This window comes from Xenopus laevis, chromosome 4L, assembly GCF_017654675.1.
Source record: "Xenopus laevis strain J_2021 chromosome 4L, Xenopus_laevis_v10.1, whole genome shotgun sequence".
NCBI lineage: Eukaryota > Metazoa > Chordata > Amphibia > Anura > Pipidae > Xenopus > Xenopus laevis.
The window spans coordinates 74,857,160-74,880,403 of NC_054377.1; the positions used below are offsets into that span (position 1 = coordinate 74,857,160).

The following is a 23,244-nucleotide window of genomic DNA, read 5'->3' on the forward strand; positions in this document are numbered from 1 at the left end:
GCCTGGGATTGGCGCCATGTTATCTGCCGCCTCCCCTTTACAACAAACCTCCTGCCCTTTTCTGGAAACCACTTTTCAGTTGCACAAATAAAGGTTAAATGACGTTTTGAGGACAAGCACTAACTAACAAGAATGCTTTTGTAGCGCTATAGTAAATTGAGTGCACCTTACTCTACTATAATCTTCACTCCCAGTACATATGCTCCGGATGAGACCTTTAAACCTTAGGGAGTGAGCCTTCGCAGCGATGTGGAAGCAGGGTGTAGTGCAACTGTAACTGTATTCAGGGTGCAAATAATTGGGCACCAGTGGTTCTTATAACTTAACCACAGAACAGTTTTATTGAGCATACAATCCTCAGTGGAGTGTAAATAAAGAGAACATTGCAGGATCATACATTGCAATGAATAGGCAGTACTCACAGCACCTTTGGTCAGGATGATTCTCCTCAGAGATAGGAACAATACAAGCTTTGAGGAGGTACACCGAGCTTTCAGCCTTTTCCCTAAGTGGAACCTGTGGGGAATACTATCTACCCTAGGTCTGTACACTTAGTCCCTACTTCTGGGCAATTAGTACCCGGGATCTTAATCCCACTACAATCCTCGTAGGAGCCTCAAACTGCTCAGCTAAATAATCTAACTGTCTGTCACTCCTAGAGCAACCTATTAAATATATAAACTATACTGACTAAACTCTTTTTAAGTTTAGGTTCCACAGGGGTCCTGTCTGCTTGCTCAGACCAGGACTAGCACAAAATGGACACTGAAAGCATGGCTTCAGAAGCTTTTATTCTCTAGCACAATGCCATCTGCTGGTCACTGTGAGAAACAACAAGAGACATAGCTTAAAGCAGGAATAGGAAACAGTTACCCCTCCCAACTGTATTTTAGGACCCAGTTAGGTGTCTATAACATTAGGATACTGCCTGCTAAAGCAATATTCGGGGTGGCTATTCTACACATCCCTACATTTGTATTGTTACATGTGATTATTATCTGGCTGTAATTTGTCAGTTTTTTCACTGAAGCCATAATTCGCTGTACATACAGTAACATAATGTAGGGACCCGGAGGGTTAATTTCCCTCCGGTTGGAGCCTCATGGTGCAGAAACCCTGTGGCAGAGCCCTTGTGTTGGTGCAGCATGGCCGATCCCAAAAGGTGTCACTAGGTGTTGCTGCTGCACCCTATAAAAGGAGTTGTCATGTGCTCACGGCCATTATTGCTGGAGGATTTCTGCTGATTGTACTTCACTAAGGAGACAGTGATTTCATCGCCACTATGTAGAGGCAGGAGGCCTCTGAGGCTGGGGTAGACGACCCCATGCCTGGGAGCTTGACCAGGAGGGTCTGAAGCTCTGGATTTTCCCAACTGAATGTGGAAATTCTCGCGCTGTATACAGTGCTGGGAGTTACAGTTCAGCTACGGAGTCAGCAACAGAGTGCTTGCACTATAGACAGAGCTGGGAGCTATGTCTGGAGGATCAAGCAAGCTGCATGTGCTTCATGAAATGGATTCATCGATGTGGATGCCTGCTCCAGCTCTGGATGAGCCTACCTATCTGTGTGAATCCCCAGGGTAAGGTGTGCCCCGGGGAGGGTAGAAAAAGAGAGGATCCAGGATGGTTTTCATTTATGACACAGGCTGTTTGTAGATGCCTGCCATAAGGGAGCCAGTACCTAACCGGAGGGACAGGTATTTTGGGCTGTTAGCGCTGCTGGGACCAAGTGTACTCTTTTGGGGAAAAGGGACTGAGACTCTCTGATTCTGCCAAAGGGAGTAGTGCGGGGCTTTGCCTGGCATGGAGGGCCAGGAAATGGACTGCCACAGGTTCCCAGGGGAGTGGGTTATATTTGTATGATGTAAATGCCATTTTTACTTACCCTTTAATTTACACTATCTTTATATAAAGATGTTTTTATAAAAGCAAAGTGTGTGTTGAATGTTATTCCTATTGGGCCACCCACAGGTGGATTCCTGATCCCATTAGGTGGAGGCACTGCCGTAGAAGAATTCCCAGTACCCTTTCACCTTGCAAAGGGGACTCAGGACCTGTAAGTTGGTAATAATGTACAACCTTGGCACCAGGGGGGTCGCCAAGATGGTGTTACAATAACTATCCTCTTCCGGGCCCAGGTGCAGAATGTGCACCCGGCCCCCACCACCCCTCCAGATGGGGAACAGGGTGCAATCACATACCAACCACAACCCTTTAGCAGTAAAGATCTGTGAGTCCAAGATGCCCCAGTTGCTCCCCATTTTCTTTTTTGCTGATCCATTGCACATGCTCTATGCTGCTGTCAGTTATATAATGTATATATAGAATATAAAAGTCACAATAAAAAGGCTGATTAGTAAATAATTCAAATTATTAATATAATTCATTACATGGCAGTTCAGAAACCTTGTAGCATCATCTTATATGACAGTCAACCCTCATTTTCTGCTTGATATTTTGATCCCTAAGCTTATTTTGATCTGAGCAGCTCAACTGCTGCTCAGAGCATGTGCGCATCCAAGATAGTGAGCCCCTACACACAACTTTGAAAAACGGAATCATTACTGCAATAGACTGAGATTCTGAAACTATAGGCTGCTGAAGTAAGCTCAGCATATAAAATATGGCATTTCAACCCATATTTATTTTTAGAGTTCTCTCTTTCGCAGTATATACTGAGATAAATAGGGCAAACAGCTAAATCAAAGGTACTCTATGATTGGTCCTTGCAAAGAAAATAGTTAAGACGACCAAAACTGACTCACAGCCCTAATCTGTTATGTCAGGGGGAAGATTTATCAAAATGTGAGATTAGAGCTCCTCACAAAAATTCACATACTTTCTATTCATTCCTATGGGATTATTAAAATCACATCTATGTATTTAAATAGTGAGCTCTAACTGCACACATATATAAATATGGTTTTAAAGATCCCATAGGAATGAATAGAATGTGGGTAAATTTTTCTGTGGTGAACTTTAATCTCACATTTTGATTAATCTGCCCCCAGGTAAATGGATATGAAATTGCATCCTGGCCCCACCACCCATGGGACCTGCCAGGGACATCATACTCATGATTATGGAATTTGGTGGGTACATACACAGCGTGTATCCCAAGTGGGGGGTGGGGGCAGGCCCATGGACACATACACCACAGTGAGTGAACCCACCACTTAGAGATAAGGCTTTAGTGAGAACTGGATCACCTTGAATTGCACATAGGTGATGGTCATATATGAATAAAAGACTCACTACATAGCTATGATTGAGACAGCTGACAGTGTCGTAAAGCTGGAACTGGGCTAAAGTTTAGTGTAAATAAAATCTAACACTCTAATGATGTCCACTATATATACAAGATAATATTGTCTGCAACCTTTTATACAAGCAGACCCTATGTGCGACATCACATGCTAATTGCTGATATTTGAAATATATACGCACACATACTCACACACCCATTTTAAGGAAGTGTTTTGTATTTGTTTTTTTCAGTTGCTTTCGTAGTTTTAAACTGTTAAGGCTGAATCATCCCAATGACATGCAGAATGAGTCAAATGGCCTGGCACAGAAACAAATATATATACTGGTAAGGGATAGATGGAATTTTAATTTTAAAATCGCACAGGAAATCATTTAAAGTAGTGATGAGCATTATCACTCAGCAGTAAATAAAAAATAAAAAATAATGGTATAATGATGCTACTAACAATTATCTGATTATTTTATGTGAACTGCAACTTAAAAAATACAATTACAGTATAACATAAAATGTATGATACAAGTATGGGATCCGTTATCCAGAATGCTTGGGACCTGGGGTTTTCCGGATAATGGATCTTTCTGTAATTTGAAACTTTAAGAACTCAAATCCGACTATTCGCCACCTAAAACCTGTCGAATTAAAGTACAAGTCAATGGGAGAGGTCCAGGGATCAGTTTGGTGAGGTTTGCAGCCTTCTTGACATTCAAGTTTTTTTCCGGATTTTCGATTCGAAACACGTTTTTATAATTCAAATCAAGTTATATTAAAGTTTTTGGGTCGATTCAATTTGTCCGAGTTCAAAAAATTTGATTTTATTAATAAATTTCGATTGGTCGATTTTTGAATTTATGGGAGTTTTGAAAACTCACATGAATTTGAAATTCGACCCTTGATCAATGTGCCTCTCCATAAACCCAATAGGCTGGTTTTGCTTGAAATAAGGATTCATTATATCTTAGTTTGGATAAAGTATGAGGTACAGTTTTATTATAACAGAGAAAAAAGAAATTGTTTTTACAATTTTGGATTATTTGGATAAACTTAAGTCTGCCTTTCTGTAATGCAGAGCTTTCTGGATAATGTTTTTTCCGGATAATTGATCCCATACCTGTATCTTAAAAAAAAAACCTTCTACTTCTACCTAATATGTGTTCTCCCAGCAAAATAAAGAAGCAGCTGGAATTTAAAGAAGCTTAAGAAGGTAAAGGCTAGCACTAACAGTAACTCTACAAGTTCCTGGACAATGTCCATGTGACTCCAGTTTCCTGGATTCTGGTATTGACAAAAGAGGAGTGCAATGTTAATGATAGCATTTATCTCTGGTTTATGCTCTTGGCAACAAGCAGTCAACGAGACTGAAAATACATGCCCAGGCCTGGAATTGTGAAGAGGCCACCAAGGCCCTGACCTAGGGCAGCAGGATTTTATGGGCGGCATGCTGCCCAACCACACCCACATTGGTTCAGAAACACTGGAGATGTGCAACAGATATAAATGTATTTTAAATTCCCTGTGTGCCAATAACCATTGCTCCAGTCCTGATGATGAACCACTCACTCTGACTAATGTCATGAATGGAGCACCTCCTAACTCACAGTCCATGTACAGCAACAATTATCTCTAGAATGTCTGCCCACAGTACTTCTCTCCTTATATAAGAAATCCCTATAGCCCTGCCAAGCAGCCAAATGAACCATGTACAGTATCCTGACCTAAGGTTGGCATAGCCAGTGAACTTGGCAGCCAGAGTTGTTTCTTAGTACAAATGGCTGTAATGTCTGTCACCACACTAGGGAAAGTATAAGCACAAGAGTATAGTGTGTGTTTACCTTTTCTAATGTTATAAATAGGTGCAATTTAGAACAAAAAACATGCTTTGTTAAATATATAGACAAGACATTAACATCCTTTTATCTGTTCCAGTGCCTTTGCTCCTTATCATAACCTCTGACTAGTAAAGTGAGAGGACATTTTCCCAGCAAAAGCTACCCACACAGTTTCATCATGTGGACTGTTAAAATTTAAGGTCAAGGATCAAAATATAAGGATGGCTCCAGACGACAATTACAACCAGATAATGTGGCAGAGGCAGTGAAAAGCTAAACAAACATAAACACAAAACAGACTTGCAGTTGGTCTCTGTAACAGATAGCAGTTCCAGCCTTGACTTTACAAACATTTCTATGTACAATGGCATTCAAATAGAAATAATGAAAGCAATAGAGAAAAGTATAATTTGATACTGAGTAAACCTGTCTTTGTCCTAATTAAGCCTAAGCAATTGCATGTTGATATCAAAAGGGTAGTTTGCCTTAAAGGGGTTGTTCACCTATGAGTAAACTTTTAGTATGATGTAGGGAGTGATATTCAGAGGTAATCTGCAATTGGTTTTTATTTTTTATTATTTGTGGTTTTTGAGTTATTTAGCATTTTATTCAACAGCTCTTCAGTTGGCAGTTTTAGCAATACGGTTGGTAGGATCCATTTGAATAAGAGATTGGAATATAAATAGGAGAGGGCGTGAATAGAAAGATGAGTTATAAAAAGTAGCAAAAACAATACATTTGTAGCCTTACAGAACATAGATGGGGTCAGTGAAAACTGAAAAGAGTCAGAGGAAGGAGACCAATTGAAAAGTTGCTTAGAATAGGTCATTCCACCCCTTTAATATTAGCTTTTAGTATGACATCACAATTGTAGGACAGTTTGCAATCTGCCTTTTTGTTGTGGTTTATGAAATATTTTCTTTTTTTTCCCCTGCCACGCTCAGGTTTGTAATATCAACTGATTTCAATTTAATTACTGCAGGTACTATCTAGTATAGGTATATTTACTGCAGGTACTGCTTTCAATAGCAATTACATTAACAAATAACTTTAAACCCATTACAATGTGTAATTTGTGTATATGGGAAAGTTTTTTTTAATTCATGTATAATGGAAAGTTGCTTATAATTACATTTTCTTGCATTATGCAAAAAAACGTTTTTGGATGGAAGGTCCCTTTAACAAACAGCTTGTTAAATGAACCATTTATTGTATGCCACTTTTTATCCCGTTTGTTCAGTGTAAAATATTTTACACAATTTAAAAACAGGCCCCTAAGTATATTAACATGTCCTAGCTAGTCCCTCTATGTTCAGCTTCATTTAAATGTTTTTATTTTGAAGAGATCAATTCCTTTGTGCCCTTTTATTTTGAATGCATTCATATATACAGATAATAATGCACGCACTTATGGTCTCACATGCGAACACATAATTCCCAAGGCCCTACTTACAATGAACTACAATTTCAAGTATTCAAGAAGTTGTGTCTGTTAAAAGCATTTTTGGAATTCAGCAGAAAGTTATAACATGATGCACTTAAAGGGGAACTCCGGCTTCCAATCCAAAATTTGATAAAGAGGCCCACATAACACAAAAAACCCTAATATATCCATCAAAGTTACCTGTTTCTTCAAAAAGTATGAATACATGCCATATTCTGTGCTGAAATCCAGCTGTATAGTGTTGATAGTTTTTGTCTTTCTGCATCAGTGGCAGGGAAGGAGGGACTAAAACGCTGATGTTACAAATTGTAACAATTACTCCACAGCTTACAGACAGCATGCAAGAACTACATAACCCACAATGATGTCCCTTTCCTTATTGAAATCATGTGTGCAGGGATTTGTGGGGTTTGGAGGATGAAGGCTGAGGGCAGCTGGCTGTTGATACAAAGTAACAGTAGTCAGCCAGCTCAGAAAAGTAGTCAGAGAGATCAGCAAGGGGCTAGGCTTAGGGAACATAGAAACCATTAAAAATCATGAAAAGTCTGCATATTTTTTAAATTATGTATATTACAAAGTTGCCTAAACACAAATCAATTAATCATTTATTATTATGCATAACAGATTTTGTTAAATATCTTATGATATCTTATCTTATGATATAGTGGATAATATACCCACTACTATAAGTTATAAGGAAATTAGTAGTCCCGTGATAATATAAACACACAAAGCCACGTTACAGGTCACATACCTCCACGTTACAGGACATGTAACTCAATGGTGACTACTAATATCTTTAAAAATGTAAGTTGAGGGTACATTATTCATTTTAATCTATTGAGTGTGTATGTGCAGTGACTCACTGCCTTTCCTTTGCTCCATGTTCTGCACAAAACCACCCTTCAGTCTGATGTATTTTATTCCTGGTGTATACATGTAGTCCCTTCTCCACCCCTGCCAAATACCTAAAGCTCCTTTCCATTCTGCTCTTTTCCTCTCCTCTTGATCCGGTTTCCCATTGGTGATGTAATTGGCAGCCATATTAAACTGTCAGGTTTGAAAGAGTGGAGGAGTAGGTGGAAAGTGGGAACAAGAGGTGGACCACACAGGGAGCAAAAGAGCACTTCATTTAAAGGAAGCACAGGGAGTAATGCAGGGAAAGGTGCCATGAGAGAAAAGCTACAGTAAGGGGCAGATTTATCAAGGGCTGAATAGTACATTTGAATTCGAATTTTCGAGTGTCAAAATTCACACATTTACATTTTAATCCCCCTATTCGAATTTATCTCACCTTGACTTGGAAGCAGTCCTAATTCGAATATGCACCACCTAAAACATGCCAATTTTATTTACAAGTCAATGGCAGAGGTCCGTTGAGTCATTTGGAGATGTTAATAGCCTTTCTCAAGTTTTTTTTTTTTCGGGAGCAAAATCCAATATAAATACAACTCAAAAACGATTCAAATTTTCGGGTCAGAACCATTCAAATGAATATTAGACATTCAAATGTTTTCTTAAATAACCTCCCAGTCGAATTTTGAGTATATTCAAATTTAAAAAAATCACATGAATTCGAAATTCAAATTTGATAAATGGGCCTCTAAGTGTTGTGACATTAAGTTACATATGGTGCATTATGTTGTCAAAGAGATATAGTGAATAAAGTACACCCTCTTGTAAAATATAAGAATACTATAAGTTACAGAGGAGTTCCATGACCATATAAAAAAAGGTCAAGTTTTTTTATACATGTCATGGAATGCAGAGGTAACTTCTAATAGCCTCATATTTTGCAACAGGGGTTTCTTTATTTATTATAATACACAAGTTTCAGTGAATTGTGTGACAGAAATGGCATCACTAAGCTGTGATTATAACTGATAACAGAGTGGGTTAGAGGAGGATAAGGAATTCTAAGGGATTGAGGGTATGCTGCAGTCTTACTTTTAACCTTTTTAACAAGCAGATATCTAAAGATTTCGAAGACTGATTTTGTTTTTATCGGGGGTTACATGTCCTTTAAGCAGTATGAAAAAATATGCATCAATACAATCAACACAATTGTATCATCCTTTCTTTTTTGTGGCAGAAAGAGCAGTCAAGAAATGCTTTTGTCATTAGAATCTATATTTTTACATAGCAAAGACAGTGAAAGTTGTCTGGTTTCTATTTTTAAAATACTATTTCAACACGAGTAACACCAAAAGAGGATTACTAATTACTAAGACTAATAATATTCATCAACTGCAAAGACAGTAGTACATTAGATTTTTTATACATTTTTTACCAGCAAAGACCCAAGTATGTTTGATTTCTTTTAATACATTTCCTAGCAGTATCAGAGATATGCCAGGAACAAAAGTATTATACTGTAACAGTTGTTCATTACAATTTTACACTTTACTAAAGCATGGTGGACAGTGCTCAGAAAGAGCTGAAGTTGGTGCTCACACACCTCTAAAGCATGTTTTGATAAATAACCCCCTTAATGTGTGTTAGCCAGAGTCCTTTAAATTAATGACTGCCAGGTAATTTTGATCTCTAATATTTTACACCAGACAAGTGGTGGTCAAAATGCCCAATATGCTTTATATTGGGTTATAGGGTTATACCAGAAATGTACATTGTACTTGTGTCTTTTGTGCAATGGAAAGATGCAACATTACATTATGTGAATTTCCCAATCAAAAAGGGGATTGTAAATAAAATTTTGTCAAAAGGAGCCGCGTGGGTTGGCATAAGCCAACAGCAGGCAACATAGAAATAAGTAATGTTGAAAACATGCATTAGCATGTATGGCTAGCTTGTGAGGTTTGCCTCAACTAATTTTTCTTGTAAAATCCCATCTCTGCCACCTATACTAACCAGCAAATAAGATGTAGATATTCCTAACTGACGGCAGGATGGTGTGCGTCCTGTTCCATGTGCGCATTCGCCTATCTGACAGCAGAGTGGCGTGTGTCCTGTTCCATGTGCGTATATGCGCCTATCTGACAGCAGTGTGGTGTGCACTGTGAGGCTGTAGCCAGCGCGCATGCTCATGTATGCGCGCACAGTGAAGGGGGCGACGCAGCTGGCCAGTTGCCTGGGGCGCCCGGCCGGTCTGGCCCGGCACTGATGTGGCTGGCTATCTCCTACTGTGCATCTGGCAGGGGCCACTCCTGAGACAGGGACCATAGCAGATCTATGGGGAGCTCCAATAAAGGGGACATTTTAATGATAACAATAATTTTTAGTCCAGAGTTAAACCAGCCCCATATTTTAATGATAACAATAATTTTTAGTCCAGAGTTAAACCAGCACCATATAGTATTCATTATGGCCTACAAGTGCAGGTTCAATTATGCTACATATCTAAAGATAACTATGTTGCCACAAAAATATCTTCAAATTGTTTTAGCAATGATTAAATAACAAAAAATGTTGATTATTTACTAATAAATGTTTAATGTACTTCCTCTGATGACTAAGGTAATTTAAAAGGGCAACTGTGGAGAAGTAGAATAACAGAAGCAAGCTTGGAAAGTGCCTATCATTACTTCATACCTCAAATATATGAGCTAAGTGGCCCATTCCTCTAAACTTATCACTCCTTCAAGCCCCTAAATATATTAATAAAGTGGCCTATACAGTTATGACTGAAACTAAAGGTTGGAAAGCTGCATTAGAAAAGTTGCCAGTATTTTCCCCTATATTTTAAAATGATGAAATTGACTTCCTTAAATTAAATTTACTAGGAAAAGAGCCTAATTACTGCTAAAACACCACATAAGAAAATAGAAAATTCTAGAATTTTAGATTGCAAGAACGTTTTAGAAGGGCTCTCTTGTTTTGGTTATTGGTGCTTTTGTATGTTTTCTTTTATGTTTACGCCAATTTATTGTACAACACTGCAGAATATGTTGGTGTTTTATAAATACATGCTAATAATAATAATAATGACAGATAAACCTCCAGTTACAGATATATCTAAATGTTATAATAAAACCTGCAGAGGCTTGAAAAGTTCATGTTTTGCAAAAAAATGGATTCTGATTCTGTTAAAAATAATGCCACTGAAAAGGTTTTTTTAATAGGGTCTTGGATAAAAAATCTACATGGGGGAAACACTGTTTTTCATTTTGAGGGCAACTAGGCTCTTAAAGATAAGTGTTGCCATCATTAGCTTCATACATTTCTATCCAGTTGTGCCTCTTCTGAGTTGTTTCAATTATTAGAGGCAAATACAGACAACAAGAAATGCAGATCAATTTTGAGTGTTACAATTAAAGGAAAAGGAAAGCTACGGTGGCATTTTATTGCCAATAGATTAGCTGCAATAGTGAAAGCTAGAATGCTATATTTATTCTGTAGAAAGTTTTACCATACCTGAGTAAAAAGCTCTAGAAACTCTCTGTTTGTTTAGGATAGGAGCTGCAGTATTAACATGGTGTGACATCACTTCCTGCCTGAGTCTCTCCCTCTGGGCTCAGATTACAGCAGAGAAGGGGGGGGGAGGAGCAAACTGAGCATGCTCTTGCCCACGGCAATGAGGTTTAAGATGAAGGCAGGAAGTCTGATACAGAAGCCCGTTTGTACACAATAGATGGAAAGAAATGTAGTGGGTGGGATGGCTCAGAGCAGCATTACTTTGGGGGTTTACTGGTATATTTAGATGGGCCTTTCTGATAAGGCTTACTTAGTTTTAACCTTTCCTTCTCCTTTAAATAATAAGAGGTCACCTACCATTTTTATGGATAAAAATTCTAAAGCCCTACAGCTACAAAGTAGTAGAACTAATCCCCCTCACATAAAATTTTAACAACTTGTGCCTCTGTAGTTCCCCCTGTCCATTCCCAAACCTAGCAATAAGGTCTTTATTAAAAAAGACCTTACTGCTTATAAACACTTCATAAAACACAGTTTGCACAGCATGGTTGATGCCAAGCCATGTGACTTATAAGGTAAGGTATGTGGGGGGCAAGGCTGTCTTTTTAAAAGCTTATGGTGCTGTTCAGAAAGGGGCAGGTGGGACAGTACAGGGGCAGCAATAGTTAAAATACCATGTATATCAATTCAGTTCCCCTTTAAGGCTCATGTACAAAGCATTTGTGTTTATGGCAACTGTCACTGAAACTGCACTCATAGTTTTAAGATCTGGTGCAAGATGCGCAGCACTACAACTGTTGTGTGCATCAGAGCCCTATATTTTTTACTCATGACATACACAGAAATATGAATGTCACAGCTGTCAGTGCAGACTGCACTCTGCCCATTGTGTCATACTAAAAATCAGGTTGTTGGATGCATCACAGCCCTATACTTTTTACACATGACATACACAGAAGTAAGATTGCCACAACTGTCAGTGCAAGTTGGAGCAGTGCAATGCTAGGTGCATTGGAGCCTCAAACTTTTTACACATGACATACACAGAAATATGATTGTCACTACTGTATGCCATCAAAAGGCCTGTAATAACAGGTTTATTTTAGGTAAAAGTTGAAGGTTGCTGTTCTTCCAACCCCAATTAGTTTGAAAGGCTTAAAAGTGGCTATCCATGGTCCACTAAAAGCTCCCGGACCGAGTTGGCAGTTTATAGGCCCCTATATGGGGCTCTTCAACTGGCCTGCCTGACAGATACCTGGCTAAAAATCAACCAGATATTGACAGGTTTAAGAAACTAATGGGGGGAGAAGATACCACTTTAGCCTTTTGATGCAGTCCGCATCCCAGCTGACTTTGTTTACCAACCTTGCAAAAAAAATTGATCTTTAAATATATGGCCAACTTCAAGCTGTGTGACACATGGTATATTTTCCTCTGGTGTAGGCAGCAGCCCACCAGGTACAGGTAGATAGCACACAGCATTAACACTTGTCCTAGGTTCTGCTTCTTTCTTCAAAATGAAAAGCTAGAAGGTGCCCTGGGGCTGGGCCCTGGGGAGCCAAATCATGTAAGAAAACCATATAGGAATAATAGGAAGGAGTTAATATGGGACTCTGTGTTTGGGTCAGAGAAAAAATAGATGCCAAATTTACTGCCACAGATAAGTAGTAGAATCCAGGCAGCCTTTGAAGTATACAGAAATTGCAGGGTAAATTTCTCTGGTATACTTTGCACAATATAAATGGGACCACAAAAGCTAAAGCTATACATAAGTACATATCTATGCTATCCTATGCAGTCAGTCTGTGTGCATCCAGCGAACTATCTGTGCTCTCACACAGCTTGTACCGGTAAATGGAGGACTAAAAAACAAACAGAACACAGAGAAATGCAAAGCTGGCCACAAAGAATTCATCCTGAACCTCTATTTGAAGAAGATGCCACACCTTTTGCTGTGGTATCTCTGTGTATAGAATATTTCCCATTGACTTCACTGATCTGGTACCCTATAGTCTAGTGAGCAACTTATTTTGAAAAGAGTGCATACTTGCCTATAGAGAGTAAAGTAGATACATTTGAACAATGCATCTCTTAAAGATGGGCAGTCCAGAAAGGTCCAGCATCCACCGACACCCTCCATCCTGCTTGCACCAATTCCATCTGATCTCTTAACTCATAACCATGGGAGGTGAATGGGTGCCAACAACATGACATGAAGGGAGGGCTACATTTTTACTTTTCTGGGCCATCTGCATATAAAGTTACACACTGAACATGATTCAGCCCTAATTTATATTCAGCCTCTTTGACCCACACTATCTTGTACCTTATCTGCTTGTGTCTTGCAGATCCCCTCATAATTACTTTGATACCTTACACACAGATTCATACCAGTGTTTTTTCTCAGTAAAAATTAAGCATTTTAGGGCTCATTAGTGGTTTGTAGGCCCTTTATATTAGGGTAGGACTACACGGACGTTTTCGGCACGATCCGATGTGCTGCGACAAAACGTCGGCAACAAATGCGTGCAACAGAAATAAGGTTAGAGATAGAAATGTCGGATGAAGTCGCAGCGTTGATCCGACGCGGCTGTCGGATGCAGATGCAGCATGCCGAAAACGTCTGTGTAGTTCTACCATTAGGTTTTTGGGTGCGCTCTTTGTGGCCAAATCCAACATTGTATGTGATAAAATGTTAACAGAAAGTATTATATTTCAAGGTGGGGTTTGTTACAGACAAACTGCGCCATCAAGAAAACTGACACTACCTTCACGCAAAGTGAGATCAACAAACAAAAGTTCTGTATGCTTTTCTTATTGGGCTTAGAAAAGTAAAAACTGTTTATTTCTGCTACTGTAACATATAAGGAGAAGGTAACTTTTTAACTTCCTCAATTTCCTGAAACTGTGTGGGTGTAGGTGTGTTTTTAAATACTCATTCACACAAGAATAAATAATATGCATTAATCAGATGAGTGTACACACTGCTATGATAAGTGGCAAGTGCCAATCACATTATAATAATAAACAATAGGTTAATTGGGAAGGGCTAACCCAACAGAAACAAGTTGCCACTGCCTTTTAGCACATTTTTTTCATTCAGAAAGCAACTGGACTCCAGCAGTACTCTCCTGATAAGAGTGCTGATATAATAAGGGTGTTTATTACTATACCTATGACGCTAACAGAAGGTGAGGTTAGTTTTATGTGACCTTTAGACGGTGCTCATAAGTTTTTTATGTTGCAAAAACTAAATTTAAAATTGTGTTAGAATCTATTATCATTATTATCATGTGACATTTGCTCAGTATTTCTGCTCTGGGATGTCCAACACAGGACTGGAGCTGAACTAAAGCCTGCAACATCTATCAACAACCTTTCCACAGGTTGGACATTTGTGGCAACTGAAAGCTGCTGAAGCTGTTGAACAGGCTGTTTTCAGGAATAGCTTTTTACCATATCACATATAGGGTACTAGACACTCAAACCATTCTTTTTTACTGCTGTGCCTATGTGCCAGGCTCTGGGACTTACCTCCTCAGGAGTAATAAGGAATGCATCTGCAATCTTAGAATACAGCTCCTTGACATTAGTGAAGCCCTCTATCCTGCCAGTGGGGCTGCCATGTGCCAGTTGGGTGTGAAACACAAGCTTGGGTCGGAGACTGACCGGAGGAGGCGGCAGGCCAGCCGCACCGTTGGCACTGGAAGAGACTTTGCCAGCAGAGCCAGACGCCCTGTTACCTATCTCGTCACTCTCCACTAGCTTAGAGGAAACCTCCTTGCTCTTGTTTTTCTTCTTTACTCGCAATCCTAGAGGCATCTTTCTTTCAGCGAAGGGAATGAATTAATGAGTTTGAATTAATTAAGACTCTGGCTGCACTTCACCCTCCCCCTCCTCCCTGTGACTGTGTCACTTATCTGGCACCTGCCTCCTGTTCCTAGTCTAGTCCCTGACTCCTCACATGCTGCTCCCAGGTAACCGCACCAATTGCACGGACACTTCCTCATTCAGTCAGCTTGAGAAAACTTCCCTCTCTTCCCCTCCCACTGCCCCAACCTGGAGCTTCCCTCCTCCTCCCTGTCCCTGCACATCCCCACAGCTCTCCTCCCCTCCCTGCAATCAGCTGCATTTGGCAATGCTGCAGGACAAGTCAGCTAGTCACCCATATAGCTTTATAGCTAGGAATTATACCCTTTCATGTCTAGCCCGAATAGCGAACTACTGTACTTTCCTACAACTTGTTTTCTTTCTCAATGACACAAGGGCCAGCAGCAACAATCCTTCGGGTGCTGGAAAAATCTCAGCATCCTGTACCACACAAATCTGGTAGAAAGTAGGGTAATTAATCCGCACACTGAAGATTGGTTAAAAACCGAAACTTTTATTCACCCATGTTAAAAACACGCTGCCTGGTGGCTTGACGCGTTTCGGGCACAGCTGCCCTTAATCATAAGCTGATACGTTGAGAAAGGTTAGCAGGAGCTGCAAAAAGCTGCTCCTGATAACTTTAAGCATACAATTATTTTATTAAACTGGAATTTTGGCTCTCCTAAAACAATTGTGCCCTCTAGTGATGCACCCACCCCCCTTGACCCACTCCAATGCTAAAAATGTAAACACAATGCAGGGGTGCATATCATGAGACAATATGAGAATCTTGCCTCAGGCGGCTGCAGCCCCCACGCACAAAATCTGTGGTGAGAAAAAGTAACTCCTAATCAGAGTGACAAATCTGGTTATTAAGCAAGAAATTCTGCTCTTCTAGTGCACAGAATGCAATTGCACTCTCTAAACTAGCAATGCAGCCCCCTCAATGCGCTTGATGCTGAATTTGTGAGCGGGGGGGAAGAATTGCCCCTGCACAGGGTGGGTAAAGGGGAAAAGCATTCCAAAATCTACCTGATAAACCCAAAAACAATATTTTGCCTATCAAAAGAAAATGTTGTTCTAAGCAACTTTTCTGTAGATATTAAACACACATTTACAACGATTTTAAAGTTATAAGTGCTATTGAAAGCAGTATCTATCTGTCCCTTCGTTTTCACAGCCCTGTGACTTTTGAAAAAGAATGCACCTGAGTAACAAACCTATGAAGAAGCACAAAACACAAACTTTTGTTAAGTTATTTCAAGAGACGGAACCAGCAGTGCAAAAGGAGAATGCTGCTTTCTTTTGCATTTACATTTAATTAAGCTAAATTTAAACTGTGTTTAGAATTCATGAAATTTAAGAATGTTAATGTTGCTGTGCCATCTATTGCAATACCTGTTTTGTGATGACCAAAACATGAAAACAGGAAGTAACAATGACAACAGGAAGAAATTGAAGCACCAAAAGGGGAATGAATCATCAGTATTGTGTTTATACATATGACAGATAGAAAGCAATAATCCATAGGCTTCACTGTAGCCTGTGGTACTACTAGAGTACAATGCTTGCTTACCTATAACCAGCAACTAGAGCACACTTGCTTTACTCAGTAGAAAAGCAATATTGGTTTAGTTCATAACTGATCAATATATCCTTTTAAAGCAAAGCATAGCAGAGAGTCAAGTAAACATTAGAATTTTTCCCATGTATCTGTTGTTAGGCAAATCAAGTTTTATCTCACTTGAGTAAATTCAACTCCTCTTTGTCTTAACTTGCAACATACGCAAGAGCTGCCAAAACACATAGTCATAGCAAGCCACAGCCCTAACATTCCGACCTGTGTTTATCCTGTTTAAGATTAAATTACTAGTACACAGAAAACATAAAAATGCAGTCTGGTATTTACATTAAAGGATAATGTATAAGTAAAAGTAAGATAAGAAGTCTTTGTCTTTACTTATTCATTTATTAATAAATAATATATTGTACCTCTTTTTTTAGGCAACTTCTTGCTGCTGTATGGGAAGAGCAGATGTTAGATACAACACTCTCTCACACACACAAAGTAGAAAAGCCCAAAGATCTTTGCTCTCATTGTTTGCTTAAAGGGATTGTCCACTATGCTGGACCTATTCATTTGAGTCCCTACTGTGGCAGCCATCACATAGGGAACTACCCCACTACAATTCTTCTCTTGGAGCACAAAGCTATTCTTATTAGCTATCCTACACCTGTCGCATGCTTACAAGGTGTGCTATATTAGGAGCTGGTCTCATGCCTTCTAGTTGTCATACACACTGTGTTCTCCCTCTGGGCTTTTCTATTTACTGAGGCTTTGTGCTGCAGGCTTCCTGGTAGGACCCTAATATGCCCTCCCTTGGCCCGCATCCGCACTACCTGGTTGCTTTTATAGACCCACGCCGCCACCCCAATAACGTCACAAAAGGGGGAGGGCGAGCAGGCGCAGCATCTATAAAAGACGAACCTGGAAGTTGGAAGCCGGCATTTGACTGTGGCCCGCCAACAGGGAAGAAACGTGCGAGGTTGGCCCAAACCCACCCGATGGGTATCGGGTCGTCCCGCACATCACTACTTCCTGGTACCATCCATCCTCCTCCACAATGTGAGGAACCAAGGAGCCCAGAGTCTGTGATTCCCCTCCTTTACACTAGGGTAGGGCCGCCATCAGAAATCACAGGGCCCCATACAACCATATTTTCTGGGCCCCCTGGACACTGCCCACCCCATCCCCTGGGTCCCACCTACCCCACACACCACAGCAAAAAGGCCACACAGACATAAGTGCTAAAACACTGGGTAAAACACTGGGTGGTCTAGCTCCCCCCCACTACACACACACACACACCAGTTAAAAAAACCATTGGTAGCCACGGTCCCCCCAAACAAGTTAATTAACTATAAATGTTTATATTCTTAATACATGTTTATTAAAACTTGGGTGTTCTGCACAGGTAGTCTATGATCTGCATTTTATCTGTGTTTATTTATGTTGCAGAAAACAGCCTTGCTCTGACGAGGTGAACGCATTAAAAAATCTGGTGAAACACTGACCTCTGCTGGACCAATTTTCATGAAAAATAGTTTCATGCTTTTTCCACTACCTAAGAATATCTAGAAAACCACACTCATGAGATATGGAAGTACCTTGGTTTTACTTATGAGACAAAAACACATAGCACACATTTTTTTTCCAAATGCATTATTGGGCAGCATCATTTCTGTTAATGCGTGATACCAACATTGTAGCTGGCACATAGCAAAATAGCACAGCAGATATGGTAGTTGGTTTATATATGTATGGATGTAAGTATCATTTGATATATTGTACTGAAGTTTAATTACCACTGGACTGATGGCCAAATAAACAGATACCATATGAGGCCACAAACAGCATGGCAACTTTCAGTTATTCTTTGGTCTAAGAGCCTGAATAATCGGAAAAACAACAGAAAAAACCAGTGGGCCCTGCCACCCCATCCCACTCCCTACCGGATACTGTAGGTGCCCCCACACTCCTGATTGTAGCAAGGAAAAGAGAAATCATGTTCAGGAGGTAACGCACGCGGGACGGTAAAGCAAGTTAATTTAGCTGAAGCTGGCATCTGGGGTGAAGGGACTCAGGATGGGTAGTGGGGACCTGAGGTCTGACACTGATGGAATGCACAAAAAAATCCACTGCACGCACAGATAAAAATAAAAGTGTATGAGGGCCCTATACTTTTTATGATAGCAGTTTAAATTGTTTTCCGAATGGCAGTAGTAGTCAGTGCTGTAACTGATCTAGGTGGGAGCCAGAGGTAGAGCAGTGTAAGGAATGATGGCTTGGTCTAGCTATTTCTAGTAAAGATTTGTAGTAATGATTGTTTCTAATTTTTGTTCACAGAATGGTTTGATTACTCTTAATAAAGAACAACACACCATAACTGATAGAGGTAGCTGCCCCACTTTAGAGACCATGTAAAGTTGAATATTAGCATCCTGTTTTATTTTTAGTATATTATATTAGTAATTAGCCTTCTCCTGGACAAATTATGTAATTATCATCAACCCCAAAGCACAGTTGTGCCATAAGAACAGCAGCACCTAAAAAGTTCCCTGAACAAAAGATATCACTGTATCAGTCTATACATTCCCCTTTGTTTATTCATTTTAAACTTGTTAGAACATTTAAGCACATAGAAACATTGTCAGTAATGAAGATTTATATCTCTCAATAACATCATTTTACAGGGCTGATTTGCTGTGCAGTTGTTCAGTACAGTGAAGAGCATCTTGCCAGGGGATGTTTAATAGAAAAGGGAAAAGTTATCCTACAAACAATTGGATTCAGCTTCTTTAGCATAGATCCAGGATAGGGCTGAAGCTTTATGACAATTGCAGATCACATCTATCTTACCTCTGGAAAACATGACTGTTAGAATGAAAGAGCCTCCCAGAATCTCATAAAACATGAAGAAGCTGATAAACATCTCAGAGTAACACGAGTCATGAGCTGTGCAGCACAGAGTATAATCATCTAGCAGCTGCTGTATGCAAAGTGCCCTAACGAATACCTCTTGTCATTACAGTACATCAAAGGTGAATTTCCAAATTTACCTGCAAGTTATTTTGAGTATATGAATATCTTTAAACGCTTAAATTCAAATTTAAATGTATCTGAATACCTTTATTTGACTAGCTAGGAAATACAGTACTAGTCTACTCTTTAGGATTAAGGTTTAATGCTAGTGACAGTCACATCTAAAACGTGTTTCCAGATAACAGATTCTGAAACTAATTTCTAAGGGGCATATTTATTAAGGGTCGAATTTCGAATTGAAAAAACTTCGAAATTCAAATTCAAAAAGACCAACCGAAATTAATTCAAAGTTTTTTTTTGGTCGAATAGTTCAGTTTTCGATCGAATAGGTCGGTATTTGGCCAAATTCGAATCATACGAATCGAAGGAATAGCGCAATCGATCGAATTCGATTCAAAGTTTTTTCCAAAAAAATCTTCAATTTTTCAAAGCCCACCAATTAACTCCAAATTGGTTCTAGGAGGTCCCCCATAGGCTAAAGGTTCTAGGAGGTCCCCCATAGGCTAAAAAAGCAATTCGGTAGGTTTTATTTAGATGGCGAATGGTTGAATTTGAATTTTTAAAGAGACAGTACATGATTTTCAAATTCGAATCTACTTTGGACTACTCTCTAAGACCAATGAAATTAAGTTGAAGTTTTTTTTGGTCAAATAGGTCAGTTTTCGATCAAATAGGTCTGTATTCAGCCGAATTCAAATTGTATGAAGGAATAGCGCATTCGATCGAATTCCATCTGAAGTTTTTCCCAAAAAAAACTTTGCATTTCCAAAGTCCACCAATTGACTCCAAACAGGTTCTAGGAGGTCCCCCATAGGCTAAAACAGCAATTCAGCAGGTTTTAGATGGCGAATGGTCGAAGTCGAATTTTTAAAGAAACAGAACATGATAAATTTCAATTCGAACTTTCGATTTTTTTCTAAATTCAAATCAAATTTGGACTATTCCCTAGACGAAGTACACAAAAAATAGCTCAAAACTCTAATTTTTTGAATTCGAAAATTCACCTCGACCTTTGATAAATCTGCCCCTAAGTGTTTGTAACACTAAGTGCGTAAGGCTGTTTCAACAACCTGGTGGAAGAATGCCTTTTCTGAGTGCCTGCTCCATAGTATTTTTCGGTCTGTCCGCTCCCCATGCTGAGGGCTCAGGGGGGTGCATCTGGGCCACTTCCCTAATGTGGTGAGTAACAACTATACCTATTATAGACCCTTATACAAGTTTTATTTTAATAAATCTGCCCCATAATGTATGTGCCATATCGCACCTATTAGAAATAAGGACCACTTTGCTTTTCTTTGACATAGTTTAGACCTTGTGTAACCCCCAGTTCCTCTAAATGACATGTAAGCTAAGGCACATTCCATGCCACCCACTACCTGCCACCTGCAAAGTGCTTTGCCTTAGAGGTAATTTTTTGCACTTTGCACACTCCCCTTTTTAAATTAGGCATATCAATTTGCCACCTTGGGGTGGGGCGGCCACCTCGTCCCCCCACCCGTGCACATGCACATATGAAGTGACATTGCATGGGGGGGCCATGGAGAGGGCAGCGGCAACAGGACCCCGGACTAGGGGTAGGCAGAATACTCTTTAAAAGGTACCTGCCCAGTGCCCCCCTCCATCGTTGCACCCTGCCTCTCCTGCCTACCCCTAATTACAGTCCTGGCTAGCCCAAACTGGCCACCAAACATGCTCTTATATCTGTAGATGTAGATATGTAGAGGGTAGAGATTAAACAACTTAATTTTCTAAATTTGGCTAGAACTAAATTGTTGCATTATTGCTTTATGTGATACATATAAAAAAGCTGTACTATAAATAAGAGTTATCCATAAACCCGTTATTTGGAAAGCTCCAAATTACAGAAAGCTCCAAATTACAGAAAAGGCTGTCTCCCATAGACTCCATTTGATCCATTAATGAAATAGTACATTGTACTTGATCTAAACTAAGATCTAATTAAGTATAATTAGAAACAGAACCAGCCTATTGAGATTATTTAAAGGAAAACTATACCCCCCAAACAATGTAGGTCTTTTTTAAAAATATATAATGCATAAAATAGCTCGTATGTACAACCCTGCTTCATGTAAATAAACCATTATCATATCAACATATATTTTTTAAATAATATGTACCATTGGGTAATCATAAATAGAAAATTGCCATTTTAAAAAATAAGGGCCACCCCCTGGGATTGTACAATTTACAGTGCACACAAACAAACCAAACAAACCATACATGTTAGGTCACATGAGCCAATTAACAGACAGCGTTCTGTCTTTTGCTTCCATACTTCTTCCTGTTACAGTTAGAGTTGTAGTATTTCTGGTCAGGTGATCTCTGAGGCAGCACAGAGATCATCATGAAATGGTGGTTCAAGGCAAGAGATGTAAAAGGGCAATATTAACTTAAATATATATTCCAGTTTGGTAAGATTCTTTAAAGCCACTTAATATGATGTAAACATCATATTATGATGTATTCATTTTGAGGGTATAGTTTTCCTTTAATGATTACAAGATCTTCTAGTGAACTTAAGGTATGACAATCCAAATTACGGAAAGATCCGTTATCCAGAAAGCCCCAGGTCCTGAGCATTCTGGATAACAGGTCCCATACCTATATAATATAAAAAATAGGTATAATATTGTAGGGGATCAGACAAATCCTTCCCCTGTTTCTCTGTCTGTGACATCATCCAGCCCAGTTACAGGCTGGAGAGCCATCCGATTGACTGGGCGCCCCAGTGCATCTTTGGGAGAGAGGGAGTGCTTGACTTTGGAGACAAATGTACAGGGTTTTCACAGAGCTCATAAAGGGAAATACCTGCTGCAGCAGCTAGAGAGAATCAGATCTGTGGAGAGTCACACATCTGCTTAAAAGGAGTTCCAGGAAGAAGGAGAAGAAAAGGCTGTGTTTTGCTCTGCTGGAGAAAGTAAAGCATTAGGGAAAGCCAGTTTCTATCTCCTGTCTGTGGATACTTTGGCCACTGTTTGATTCCCCAGGGCGAGGACAGGTCTTTCTTGTGTACCTGTGGGAGCGGCTATTACTTTCAAAGGGAAAGATACCTTGGTGCAAGCAGAACTACCTGGGGACATAAGAGCTCTTGGGTAGCGGAATTTGAATGGACCGGATTCTGCATTTAACCACCCAGTGTGGGACTGTTGCATTGAGAGACTTTGCCAGGGGTTGATAGTCCATACAGGTTCCCCAGAGTAAAAACTATATTGTGTGATTTGCATTTACAGTTACTAAATATAGTTTTCATAAAGTTTATATTTTTTTTAATTGCAAATTGTGTGTGTTTTATTTTTCCAAGTGGAAATCCCCTGAGGTGTGCTCCTCAGTGTTCCCTAGGTGGAGGCATTGTGCTGTAAATCCCAGTTCCCAGTACTTTTGATAAGCAAACGTGACTCAGGGCCCCTGGCTTGCCAAGGGTTAATTGCTATTGATACAGTAACCAAATTAGGGTTATAATATTATCACAAAAACAAGCTCTTAGCAAATAAAAAAAACGAGATGTTTTTCAAGGAGCAAATTGAAAAGCACTTAGGTGGTGTTGAGGAAAAACTTTAAATGCAAGGTATTGCTAAGATAAAGGGGCAGATTTGTGTTTTTCATGAAAATTCAACCCTGACCATGGAAATAGCTAGAATCCAAAAATACACCATCTAAAACATTTCTAGGTCATGAAGAAGTCAATGGCAGAGGTCCCTTGAGTCATTTAAAGATGTTAGCATCGAGTTTATTTCCACCGAAAACTCGATTAATTCGAGTTTTTGGGTTTCGAGACTCAAATTCTCAAAATCTGATTTTTCCCATTCAAGTTTTATCTCAAATAAGATACCAATCGAGTTGGG

The 23,244-nt window shown here is 39.6% G+C and overlaps 1 protein-coding gene across 2 annotated transcripts in view; it reads right to left on the bottom strand.

The window, feature by feature from the left end:
• The window catches only part of LOC108714191 (PDZ domain-containing protein GIPC1), a 52,595-nt gene that overhangs the window by 26,256 nt on the left and 3,095 nt on the right, over nucleotides 1-23,244 (bottom strand). The window contains exon 1 of one of the 2 annotated variants that reach the window (XM_018258173.2): nucleotides 14,443-14,909. The exons of the other annotated variant lie outside the window; for it this stretch is intronic. Within the exon in view, the coding sequence (XP_018113662.1) occupies nucleotides 14,443-14,730 (288 nt within the window). The 5' untranslated portion in view covers nucleotides 14,731-14,909. Of the gene's footprint in view, nucleotides 1-14,442; nucleotides 14,910-23,244 lie in introns of those variants that run through there. 2 annotated transcript variants of the gene reach the window in all.